This window comes from Oncorhynchus mykiss, unplaced genomic scaffold (assembly GCF_013265735.2).
Source record: "Oncorhynchus mykiss isolate Arlee unplaced genomic scaffold, USDA_OmykA_1.1 un_scaffold_164, whole genome shotgun sequence".
Lineage (NCBI taxonomy): Eukaryota > Metazoa > Chordata > Actinopteri > Salmoniformes > Salmonidae > Oncorhynchus > Oncorhynchus mykiss.
This window is the reverse complement of record NW_023493668.1, coordinates 534,894-547,756: the sequence shown is the minus strand read 5'-3', so window position 1 is coordinate 547,756 and position 12,863 is coordinate 534,894. Positions and strand designations below refer to the sequence as shown.

Sequence of the window (12,863 nt, the reverse complement as noted above, 5' to 3'; positions counted from 1 at the left end):
GTAGGGGACTAGTAGAGTAGGGGACTAGCAGAGTAGGGGACCACAGTAGGGGACTAGCAGAGTAGGGAACTAGTAGAGTAGGGGACCACAGTAGGGGACTAGCAGAGTAGGGGACCACAGTAGGGGACTAGCAGAGTAGGGGACCCCAGTAGGGGACTAGCAGAGTAGGGGACCCCAGTAGGGGACTAGCAGAGTAGGGGACCACAGTAGGGGACTAGTAGTGTACAAGTAGAAGTCTGCTCAATTTATCCAACCTAATGGGTTGATTATAATGTGTATTATTGCTGGAATAGAAGTCTGCTCAATTTATCCAACCTAATGAGTTGATAATAATGTGTATTATTGCTGGAATAGAAGTCTGCACACCCAGTAGATCAGGGATCAAGGTTCCACCTCTGGTATGGATATATTTGTTTTCCCAAAATGATGCTCATGTAATAACAGCCTACTTACTAAGATGTCTAACATTTGTAAACAAGTTATCTAATTTGTACATTTTGAAATTATATGTTGATTCATTCAATTTGTATTAATTGTTTAAACTTTATTTAATTGTTAACGTAAAAACATTATTCAAGATGAACTAGTGTCAATGTTCATTAGAACCGTGCGAGGGCCTGAGTCTTGTTGTTGACCGGGGAGGTGGCAAGAGTCAGATGTAACGCTGTGTAGCGGCTGCCCAGAAACAAGTAGAGGTCAGGCAAGCCTTCACCCCCCTTGGACCTGGGCCTCTTGACCACCTCCCTCCTCAGCCTCTCCCACTTGCCTCCCCACGGGAAGTAAAAAAGCATCCACTCCAGGTCTAAAATACTCCTTTGAGGGGGAATAAAAACAGAACTGATTAATAAAAGCACAGGTAAAATCACAGCTTTAATGATTAAAACCTTGCCCTCAAAAGTCAGCTGTCGTAGTCCCCAAAAACCCAGTCTCTGTCTTACTGTCCCCAGGATCCCACTCCAGTTACCGCTCCCTCCCCCCTCCCGGTCAAACTTTACCCCCAGTACCCTTATGTCCGTCAGTTTAACTGTCAGAGGTAGTCTGGTCAAGTCTGGGTCTGCCCACGGTCCGAAAAATTGGGCCTCTGTCTTGTCTCTGTTCAGTCTCGCCCCAGAGGCTCGTCCGTACCAGTCAGTCCTGTCCAGAGTCCTGTCGACGGATAAAAGGTTGGTACATAAAATGTTGACGTCGTCCATGTAAAAGACGCACTTGGCGGTCATCCCCCCACTCCCCGGGATACCCACCCCACTGATCCGTTGGTCCCTTCTCAAGACCTGTGCCAGTGGTTCAATACAGGCCACGAACAGAAGAGGATATAACGGACAGCCCTGACGGACGCCGCAGTGTACTCCCACTGCTTTTGACAGATGCCCATTTACAAGGATTTTGCTGGTGATGTCCCCGTACAGCATTCCCACCCAAACTAAGAACCTGTCCGGGAAACCCATTTTTTGCAGTACCTTAAAGAGGTACTGGTGCGAGACCCGTTCAAAGGCTTTTTCAAAATCTAAATTTAGGACTACAAGCCGCATGTTTCTGTCTCTCGCATAACAGATGGCATCTCGGATCAGTATCAGGCTGTCCGTGATCTTCCTTCCGGGAACGGCACAGGTTTGATCCGGGTGGATCACCTCCCCTAAAACAGAAGATATTCTGAGTGTTAAAACCTTGGTAAAAAGTGTACAATCAAAGTTTAAAAGGGTTATCGCTCCAGTTCTTCAGGTCCGTCCTGTCATTTTTCTTATATAAAAGAGTCACGATCCCCACTCTAAAACTGTCAGGTAGTCTGTCAAGATGTTCAAAGTCAGTAAAAACAGTCAGAAGTTCGTCGGCTAAAACATCCCAAAAGGCCAAATAAAACTCCAAAGGGAGGCCGTCCTCCCCCGGTGATTTACCCCTCTTAAAATGTTTCAGTCCTTGGTCAATTTCTGTCCTCGTCAGGTCTTTTTTCAGGTCGTCTGTGTTGGGTAAGGTCTTGTCGATGTAGGTTAAAACGTCCCCCATGGTCTCTTCACATACATCTTTTACCCCAAACAGTTCCCCATAAAAATCCTCGACTACTTATTTTATTCCCTCTGTATCTGTTTTTAAAACCCTATCTTTATTTTTTAAACCAGTCATTAACCTACCCTTACTAACTATTTTCTTTAAAAAGTACATAGTGCACTTCTCCCCCTCTTCTAATTCCCTTTCTTTACTTCTTAAAATAACCCCCTTGCTTTTCTGTTCTGCTAAAAGTACAATTTCCTTCTTTAATTTCTTGGTTAAAATCAAGGCCCTGTTGGCATAGGTTAAAATACCTTTCCAGTCGCTTTTGCAGTCCCACCATGCGTCTATCTCTCTAAAGAAAGTCCTCGTCCTTCCCTTCACCATTTCCCACCACTGTGCTCGTGTATCAAATAAGTCCTGTAGCGTCTGCCACTGGCTGAACTGCTCCGTGTACTGACGAACTACTCTATCATCTTCTAAAAGGGAGCAGTCCAATTTCCTTGCAATAAAACACTTGACCTGTCTACCTTAAAATCCTTTCATGCCCCTCTCCTGTCTGCTCTATTAAAAACAAAATTAAAATCCCCACCCACCACTAGAGGATCCCTCCCTAGCATGTGGGACTGCAGGTCCTCTAAAAGTGCACACCGGTCATGTTGGTCATTAAAACCATACACGTTTAGCACATTAAAATCCCTCCCCATTAAAGTACAGTTGGCTAAAAGAGCACGCCCACCTACCACCACCGTGCTCCCCTTCACCACCACCTGTGGGGTCTTGATTAAAATGGCAACGCCGTCGTTCTTGTTAAAATTGGAACCACTCCAAATTGAGGGCCCGTGCTGCCACTTATCCTCCCATTTCCTGTAAGAGGATAATATGATAAATCATAGATTGGCAAGGAAATCCTCTTCATCTTCACTGTCCAACTGCATTGTCACGGAGCTTTAAACAGCAGAAGAGGATGGAGAGGCCTTGAAGCTGTACGCTGCTGTGGTGCCAAACTGCTGCAGAACTTCACTTGGTAGTTTATGCTGGTAACAGGTATCACCAGCCAGCTTCAGTCCATACCGCACCAGGAGTATGGAGTTGAGTGTGCAGAGACATTCTATTTCTTAACTTTGACTTGACCACACTCATTTGGCTGAACAGCCGTTCAAACTCCGCATTTGAGTGTGGCAAGGAGAGGGCAGTGAGTGCAGCTTTGCACAGTTCTTCAAATGGATTTGACCCGGAAGAGTCCGTGTAGTTATTGACTTCACTCCAAAACTCAACTGTATTTTCAGTTGAGTTCCACCTAAACAGATGGATGTTTCTCAATTGGGAAACAATTTTATCAATTGTTTGGGGCTGGTATCCCAGTAGCTCAACTACTTTAATAATTTCAGTGGTGCCTTTATTGTGCTTTGGCGTTTCCTTAACACTGAACAAGGCCATGTTTCGCAAGGCTTCTATGTTGTCTGGGAGCCTTGCTTGCAGATCCTTGCTTAAAGCAACAACGTAGTTGCTGCACCGTCTCCGAATTACCTTTTTGTCCTCTGGCGCAAGACTGAGTTGGTACACCATGCTCTCGAAAAGGTACCCAAGGTATGGTGATGGGCTGAGATGTCCATCAACGGGATCCTTCAGGACATCCATTTTTGCCATAGGGTTGACTACTCTGCTGCAAATTGATGTTAAGAGATGTACCAGATTGTCCAAAAGCTTGACAGGATCTGTTTGATCTCCCTCAAATGACTTCACTGCAACTTGTACGTTGGACAGGATTGATTTGAAGAATGTCCGGTAGACATAGTTGATCTTGTCCATGTACGTGGCGTGGAGCACATCCGCCATGTAGCAATGCTCACTGGCCTTGGTCAACTCAAAGTGGAGTTTCAGTTCTTCCCACTGGCTCAATATACGGCGGCAGGGTAGCCTAGTGGTTAGAGCGTTGGACTAGTAACCGGAAGGTTGCAAGTTCAAACCCCCGAGCTGACAAGGTACAAATCTGTCGTTCTGCCCCTGAACAGGCAGTTAACCCACTGTTCCTAGGCCGTCATTGAAAATAAGAATTTGTTCTTAACTGACTTGCCTAGTTAAATAAAGGTAAAATAAAAAATAAAATAAAAAATACAAGTTACTGCAGGCTCAATCAATAGCCAACGTGTGACACACTTGTGATATGCAGGGGTTTCTGGCCACAATTCATGGTGGCATACACTGCTTTGTACGCCTCATGCCGTTTTGAGGAAATCGAAAACCAGTGGTAGGTTTCCCTGATTAAGTACTCAACACTCCTAGGGATGGTTTCTTTTGGATGCTGCACTGACAGCCAATTGTAAAGAATAGCACACACACAGCGGATGAGAATCAAATTGGGCAATGCACATTCTTCCTTTAAAACCCTGAAGATTCTCTTTTTCAAGGTTACACTTCTCAAGAAACTCAACTACCGCCTTTGCTATTGATCTGGCATCGCCCCCCTCCAATTCAACCAGCCCGAGAAATGTGGACACACCGGTTCTTTTTTTTAGCACTGAAATACCAAATCACCACACCCAGGTATTGATCAGCGGACTCATCCAAAAGGAGACTGAACTTCTCATCCCCCACATCTGATGTTACCCTTTGGAGAAAATAAGGAGCCAGTACTCCCCTAATAATTTCTGTGCACTTGGTGCGGTGCATATGGAAGTTTGTTGCTGCCACAGAATCTGAAAAGGCAGCTTTGCAAGCCATACCTAAATGGTGGCATGCTAGCAGCGAACAATGCTCTGCAATGGCATATAGTAGCTTCTGCGCTTTTGCAGTTATCCACTTTCTTAATAACCAACTGTGGTAATGTAGACTGTGGTAATGTAGACTGTGGTGCAGGGTTGTACAGTTTTATTTATATGCTTTGCAAATGTTTGCAATGTTTTTTGATGTCATACATTGTTGCAAGCAGATCTGATCTGTAGTAGGCACAGTATGCCTACTACACTTAAGTTGGCATCACTGTGCATGAGATCCCCACATTGTAGCCTGTACATTTAATATTTGTATTTATTATGTATCTCCATTAGCTGCTGCCAAGGCAGCAGCTACTCTTCTTGGGGTTTATTATGGGTCCCCATTAGTTCCTGCCAAGGCAGCAGCTACTCTTCCTGGGGTTTATTATGTATCTCCATTAGTTCCTGTCAAGGCAGCAGCTACTCTTCCTGGGGTTTATTATGGATCCCCATTAGTTCCTGTCAAAGCAGCAGCTACTCTTCTTGGGGTCCAGCAAAATTAAGGTAGTTTATACAATTTTAAAACATTACAACACACTGTGTGCCCTCAGGCCCCTACTCCACCACTACCAGGGTGGGTATAATTTGTAGAACGAGCCAAAGGGAATCTGTTCCAAAATCTTCGGAAATAACAAGGTTGCCAACAAACAACGCTTACAAAGTTTTATAGTGGCAGAATAAGATACCGGGTAGGGAGTGGACTATTTCATCAAGTTTTTCACTCACCACGTTTATTCCGTTTATTGGGGTGGCAGAAGAGTAGCCTAGTGGTTAGAGCGTTGGACTAGTAACCGAGAGTTTACTGTCTAGCCAGACAACTAGATATTTGTAGTTGTCCACATATTTTAAGTCAGAACTGTCCACAGTAGTGATGCTAGTCAGGCGGGTGTGGGCGGGAAGCATGCATTTAGTTTTGCTAGTGTTTAAGAGCAGTTGGAGGCCACAGAAGGAGTGTTGTATGGCATTGAAGCTTGTTTGGAGGTTTGTTAACACTGTGTCCAAAGAAGGGCCAGATGTCTACGCAGATGACACCATTCTGTATACGTGGATCAGGGAATCACCTGCAGCAAGAGCGCCATCGTTCTGTACCTGAAAAAGGCATGGCCAGGCACGACTCCAACACCATCATTAAGTTTGCAGACAACACAACAGTGGTAGGCCTGATCACCGACAATGACGAGACAGCCTATAGGGAGGAGGTCAGAGACCTGGCCGGGTGGTGCCAGAATAACAACCTATCCTTCATCGTAACCAAGACTAGAGTAGATGATTGTGGACTACAGGAAAAGGAGCACCGAGCACGTCATCATTCTCATTGACAGGGCTGTAGTGGAGCAGGTTGAGAGCTTCAAGTTCCTTGGTGTCCACATCACCAACAAACTAACATGGTCCAAGCACATCATGACAGTCATGAAGAGGGCATGACCAAACCTATTCCCCCCAGGAATCTAAAACGATTTGGCATGGGTCCTGAGATCCTCAAAAGGTTCTACAGCTGCAACATCGAGAGCATCCTGACCGGTTGCATCATGTCGTGGAAATTTCCTGTATTACCAAATCATGAGAGAGCAAACCACACACAAGTCAGAGTTATCATAAAGTCCATCTTTAATAAATATGAGCTTCACCATAGCCCTGTGACTCTCAGATCAATTCAGTGTCTATAAATGAATTCTCTGAGTGTCAACATAATGGCAACTGAGATCCTTTATAGCAAAGATCTACCCTAGTCGACATGACAAACCACAGGTCTTAGGAAAACTGCACAAAGGAAGAATTTTACTTGAGAGAGGAGCATCCCATCGCCAGACAGTATTTAGCTATAAATTATCTTTCAGTTTGGTCTCCTAAACGAAGCTCTTATCTCATTCCTGGTACCACTTAGGACCAAGACATTACCTCATCCAATGGTATATATCAATTGTCATTTTAGATACTCCCATCCCATCTCACGGAGACAGTGAGCCTCCTAGGCCATATACTAAATCAAGATAAGGGCAACCTCAGAGGGGACATGTAAATAGTTAGACACATTCCCATAAGAAGACAGGCCTAACCTCTCCCCAATGGGAAAAGTAACTTTTCCCACATAAGCATACTTAGAAAATGAATAAGACATTTTTTTATAAATGTTACCTAAAGGATTCTGATTCTGCTACCACAATCACTGCCTGGTACGGCAATTGCTCGGCCTCCGACTGCAAGGCACTACAGAGGGTAGTGCGTACGGCCCAGTACATCACTAGGGCCAAGCTTCCTGCCACCCAGGACCTCTATACCAGGCGGTGTCAGAGGAAGGGCCTAAAAATTGTCAGACTACAGCCACCCTAGTCATAGCCTGTTCCCTCCGATACCGCACGGCAAGCGGTACCATAACGCCAAGTCTAGGTCCATGAGGCTTCTAAACAGCTTCTACCCCCAAGCTATAAGACTCCTGAACACCTAATCAAATGGCTACCCAGACAATTTGCAGCCCCCCCCCTCTTTACACCACTGCTACTCTCATCTATGCAGTCACTTTAATAACTCTACCTACATATTACCTCAACTAACCGGTGCCCCCGCACATTGACTCTATCGGTACCCCCCTGTATATAGTCTCGCTATTGTTATTTTACTGCTGCTCTTTAATTGCTTGTTACTTTTCTCTTCATCTGTATTTTAATTTTTTTAAACTGCATTGTTGGTTAGGGGCTCGTAAGCATTTCACTGTAAGGTGTATCCGTATCCGGCGCATGTGACTAATACAATTTGATTTGGATTTGACCATGTCCGTCCTAGCTCGTTCATCAACGTCTTAATCGATATTTCGGTTTGCCTCTTATCGTCCCCTTATGCCATAGTTTGTACATATCGATTGTCATTAGAAACCACATTTGTTTAAGCAAGTCAGCCATATCAGCTATGTTTTTTGAAAGGCAGTAAATGAGGCTTGTTTGGTTCTAATTATTCAGAGTAAATAACTCACGGACACTAGAGAAGCTTAACCAAGTTTAATTCTTCCCCAAAGGGTCGTTACAGCTGTAATTCAGACAAAAACATGTTCTCACCGTCACAAGTATATATATACCCCACTTTGGACACTCCTCATTCTCTCCAATCCTTACATCTTATGGTTCCACAGGATAAGGGAAACAGGATACTAAACCCTTATTACTCCCTTCAGGGGATCTGACCTGACCTCTTGACCTCAAACCTTCCTTTGCCTAATCCACAGATGTCCATCCACTTCCCTTATAGCAATCCTGTGATCTCCTCCCGTCCACCCAACACATTCCAAAGCCATCGGTCTTTCTACGGAGACCCATTACCTTCTGGCATAAACCCAGTCTCTTTTTATACACTATGCGTCTGATCTATTATGTCTTTAATATCTCAATGTTCAAAGTTTACCACGAATCCAACAGCATGAATGAACCGTTTCGCTGCCAGACAAGGCTCCGCTGATAGTCAGGTGTAGCAGTGGTAAGGTGTTGGGACAGATTGATGTAGTCCCTAACAGTTTGTGGCCCCCCCTTGTCAACACTGGCATGCATCTAAAAGCTGTCCCCCCCCCCCCTATGCCCCACCAGGATTTACATGCTGGAGTTGGACGGTCGACCACTGAAAGCCCTGATGCCCTACACTTCAGTGAAGCCCAATAGATAGTGTGTTAAGCTTTGGTTGACATTTGAGAAAGAAAGAAATGGTAGTTATGCTGAGCTTATAAAAATGTCCCTCAATTTACCTCCAAATGACTTGAGGACCATCAACTGTCTGAGCTCCCCAGGAAGTATCCCATCCACCAGAACCAGCGAGTTCAGATCAGTCTGATTATCTGTGCTCGGAGTCAGAGGGGGACCAGCTTGAGGTAGGCTGTACCATCCCAGTGTTGAAAAGTAAATATCTCCCATTTATAACACTGCACTAATCCATCAAAATGTTCTCCCAGTAAAGTGTAACCTGTGTGTTTGCTTGTTGACGTCCGTCTCCTAACCTCTAACTCTGCTCTTGTTCTTCAGGACCTAGGGGGTTCAACCCAACACCCAGATCCATCCGATGTCCTCCGTTACCTGTTCTCCAGGACCTAGGGGCTCTGCCCAACACCCACCTGATGTCCTCCGTTACCTGTTCTCCAGGACCTAGTGGTTCTACCCAACACCCACCTGATGTCCTCCGTTACCAGGGTTAGGGGTTCAATTAATTGTTGTATCCTAGGACACACAATAGATATACATTTCAACCACAAAGGTGTACTAATGAGCTACGACAGATAGAACAAAAATAATCATCATAAAGGAGGACTGAAATTAGATTATTTCACTGTAGACCAGGGCCTGTTCAAATAACAACATGACAAGCCCGTGTATGACTCAAACTGATAAGCATGTGAATGGAGTGAAAATTATCTGACTTCGTGATCTGTGCTACGGATCAGCCCAGTACATCACTGGGGCCGAGCTCCCTGCCATCCAGAACCTCTATATCAGGTGGTGGTGAGGACAGCCCAGTACATCACTGGGGCCGAGCTCCCTGCCATCCAGAACCTCTATATCAGGTGGTGGTGAGGACAGCCCAGTACATCACGGGGGCCCAGCTCCCTGCCATCCAGAACCCCTATATCAGGTGGTGGTGAGGACAGCCCAGTACATCACTGGGGCCGAGCTCCCTGCCATCCAGAACCTCTATATCAGAGGGTGGTGAGGACAGCCCAGTACATCACTGGGGCCCAGCTCCCTGCCATCCATAACCTCTATATCAGGTGGTGGTGAGGACAGCCCAGTACATCACTGGGGCCGAACTCCCTCCATCCAGAACCGTTATAACCACCTAAGCCATAGACTTGTCTCTGCTTCCGCGGGGCAAGTGGTACCGTTGTATCAAGTCTGACACCAACAGGCTCCTGAACAGCTTCCATCCACATGCCATAAGACTGATACATAGCTTACATGCATTCGCTACACCCGCAATAACATCAGCTAAACACGAGCATGTGACAAATACATTTGATTCGAAAAAGGACAAAGATGGTCCAAGAACTATCGATTTCCTGGGTTATATTCCCACAGTAGAACAAGTCATTTATTTCCATGTTGAAAAAAGAAGAGTACAAATAAAATGCCAGAGGTAGTTGATGTTTAGATGAAAACATAAATGACTGTAGGGAAATAACTCGCCAACATCAGAGACAAGGTGAAAGGTCTAGGGGACTGTCTTGATTTAAGGGTTACAGGCTCTGCATGGCCAATCCGATATGGCCGTACAGCATTTACTGCGATACGGCCTCTACAGAAGTCAGGGCATTCATACTTCAGAGCTGTTGTGAAGGAAGGAATTTTGTGTTTATACAGGAAGTCCCGCCCCCAACTACAGTCATCCAATTATGTCAAAAACGGAGCTATACAGAGCTCTGCATGGTTACAACATTTGGAGGTGCACGGCAATGCGGAGCTTGAGTTGGCCTCTGCAAGCCTCCGGAGGCTACGCAGTGGTACGGAGCCTCCGGACCACATTTCTGGATCAAGAATAAATCTGCTTTTAGGGTGACAGTCTTGATTTAAGGGTTAGGGTGACAGTCTTGATTTAAGGGCTAGGGTGACAGTCTTGATTTAAGGGTTAGGGTGACAGTCTTGATTTAAGGGTTAGGGTGACAGTCTTGATTTAAGGGTTAGGGTGACAGTCTTGATTTAAGGGTTAGGGTGACAGTCTTGATTTAAGGGTTAGGGTGACAGTCTTGATTTAAGGGTTAGGGTGACAGTCTTGATTTAAGGGTGATAGTCTTGATTGAAGGGTCAGGGTGACTTCAGGGGTCTTGGGTCTCCCAGACTTCATCATCATAGTTGGGGATGGAGGTCTGGGAGTGGTCTTCAGGGTGACCATCTCCATAATTAGCATTCACAGCCAAGTCCATTGGGGTTTCATGGAGGGGATGTGACTGTGAGCTGGCTGGCCCACTCTGTGTGTTCTCCTCCATGCTCTGGTCTTCTCCCACTTGTTGGGCTACAGACTGCTCAGCCACAGTCCCCAGGACCTCAGGGTTAGAGTTCAGCTGAGTTATGACATCAGGGTTTGAGGCTGCACCTGGCATCTCCTTAGGATGAACATCTTCACCATTCAAAATGTCCACCTCTGAAGGTCCCTGACAGACTGGTGGTTTCTGGGTACCTTCTAGTGATGACCTCACCTGGTCACCTTTTTCATCTGGACCAACCACAGAGGTAGCTGGGAGTAGAGCCCTCAGATCATCTGCTCTCACTTCCTGTGTCAGGAGGTCAAGGTTAGGGTCATCTGTGATCACCGTTCTACCCCGAGTTCCCTCCTGGTCCTGAGTTTGACCCTCCAGTACAAAGAAGTTGTTTCGGACAATGTAGCGAACACACTGCAGGAGCACGTTCCTCTCATGGCGGATGTCTGGGGCCAGTAACTGTAAAGGTCAGGGGTCATAGAACAATTCAGCAGGTAGAAAAAAATGCTAACTACATTCACAATACAGACTTGAAAATGTTAAACTTTTATCTCAACCGATTTGTAAAATCAGTTGTGCCTAGATGCCTCTTTCCCGGTGTCTTACCATCTCAAGCAGAGTGGCGCGGCGCTGTTGGGGGGTGTCCATGTTGTTTCGTCCTCCTCTCGCACCTCTTCCTCTCCCCCGACTAGGTCTATGAGGACCAGACCCAGGCTGTGGTTCCTGGGGGGGCTCAGGGTAGAGTCTCTTAGCCCCAGATGAAGCACTGTTCTGGGGCTTGGCTGGCAGAGCCTTCAGCATTTCCTGGTTCTCCTTCAGCAGCTGACTGGTCCTCTGGATGGGCAGGACTGAGACACCACTAACTTTACATCTCAACGTGTTGAATAACGAAATTTAATGAAAGTTAAAATATTGAAGCTAAAACCGTGGAATCATTGGCGACGTCTTCTGTTTGTTGCCTCCACACACACACACACACAGAGAAAACAAGCCTCCATACGGGGAAAACAGACAGCTGACATTTAAAGCTCACCTTGTGGTTCCTGGTCACTGTCGCTCTCGGTCATGGAGCCGTAGCTGGCCATCAGAGATCCCAGCCCTGATGTCATTTGTTTAGGGGCCACAGTCACCCCACCTCCACTGACTGGCTCCTCTGTATCAGAGTCTGCAGGGGTCAGAGTCAACAGGGGTTGTGTATACAGGAACAGACATTAGGACCTTTAAAAAAAAACTTGTCTCTGGCAGGTTCCTGGATCACTGACTGACCTGGGTCGCTGTTGGCAAGAGCCCCCAGTGGGTCTCCCTCCCTGGGGTACTGAGTGAGGGTTTGAGGCCTCTCCATGGGGGGTTGAGTGGGGTGTGGCGGTCTCTCTGACTGACGAGGACCTGGTCTGGCCCATCTGCCCCTCTGGAACCTTCCACCACGCTGTCCACAACCTCTACCCCTCATCCTCCTGACAACAGAACACACAGCATGTTGTAGCATGGCCTTAATAGTTCAGCTAATATAGGTCCCAACTATTCCGTGGAGGAAACTTGTGCATCAGTACAATATCATCCTGTTGTATTTGTAACCTAACTTGTACCAACCAATAAAAACAAATAAAAATGTAGGAAGAAGTACCCAAACTGAGCGGTTTCCAGCACCGCTCCAGTCTCCTCCCTGGCATCCATCACCTTCCTCCTCTTCTCCACGTTCACCAGGGTCGGGTAGTTCCTGTACAGACAGAGACAAAGCTCTGATGTGTGCTTTCTGATAGTGTCACGTAACCTTGAAATTACTAAAAGGTGTCCCGCAAGGGTTGATTTTGGGACCCATCCTCTTTACTATTTATATTAATAATATATCTGCAAAAAACAAACATTAATCTATATGCTGATAACACGATTGGCCCTGCTGCTGACCAGGCTGTTAGAGCATCAGATTTGGTTACCTTGCAGAAAGCCCTTGTGGATTTGAAATTGGTCCTTCATGTGGCGGAAAAAACTAAATACATCCTGTTTTTTCTAATTTTCTCATTGAGATATTTCAGATGGTTTACACATTTATGTGATGGTCCTCTCATTGAGCAGGTTCCCAACCATAAATATTTGGGCTTTTGGATTAGCAAAAATGTAAAAAATAAAAAAGACAGACAGATGAGCTGGTAAAGCTGAGATTCAAGGCTTTATAGAACTAG

General features: G+C 45.9%; 1 protein-coding gene across 2 annotated transcripts in view; it reads right to left on the bottom strand.

The window, feature by feature from the left end:
- Positions 1-9,760: 9,760 nt before the first annotated feature.
- LOC118947559 (nuclear fragile X mental retardation-interacting protein 1-like) overlaps positions 9,761-12,863 on the bottom strand; it is a 31,855-nt gene continuing 28,752 nt past the window's right edge. For both annotated transcript variants that reach the window (XM_036972494.1, XM_036972495.1), the window contains exons 6-10: positions 12,308-12,400; positions 11,950-12,137; positions 11,717-11,848; positions 11,290-11,531; positions 9,761-11,142 (exon numbers count right to left, since the gene is read on the bottom strand). In XM_036972494.1, the coding sequence (XP_036828389.1) occupies positions 10,522-11,142; positions 11,290-11,531; positions 11,717-11,848; positions 11,950-12,137; positions 12,308-12,400 (1,276 nt within the window). In that variant the 3' untranslated portion in view covers positions 9,761-10,521. The remainder of the gene's footprint in view (positions 11,143-11,289; positions 11,532-11,716; positions 11,849-11,949; positions 12,138-12,307; positions 12,401-12,863) is intronic.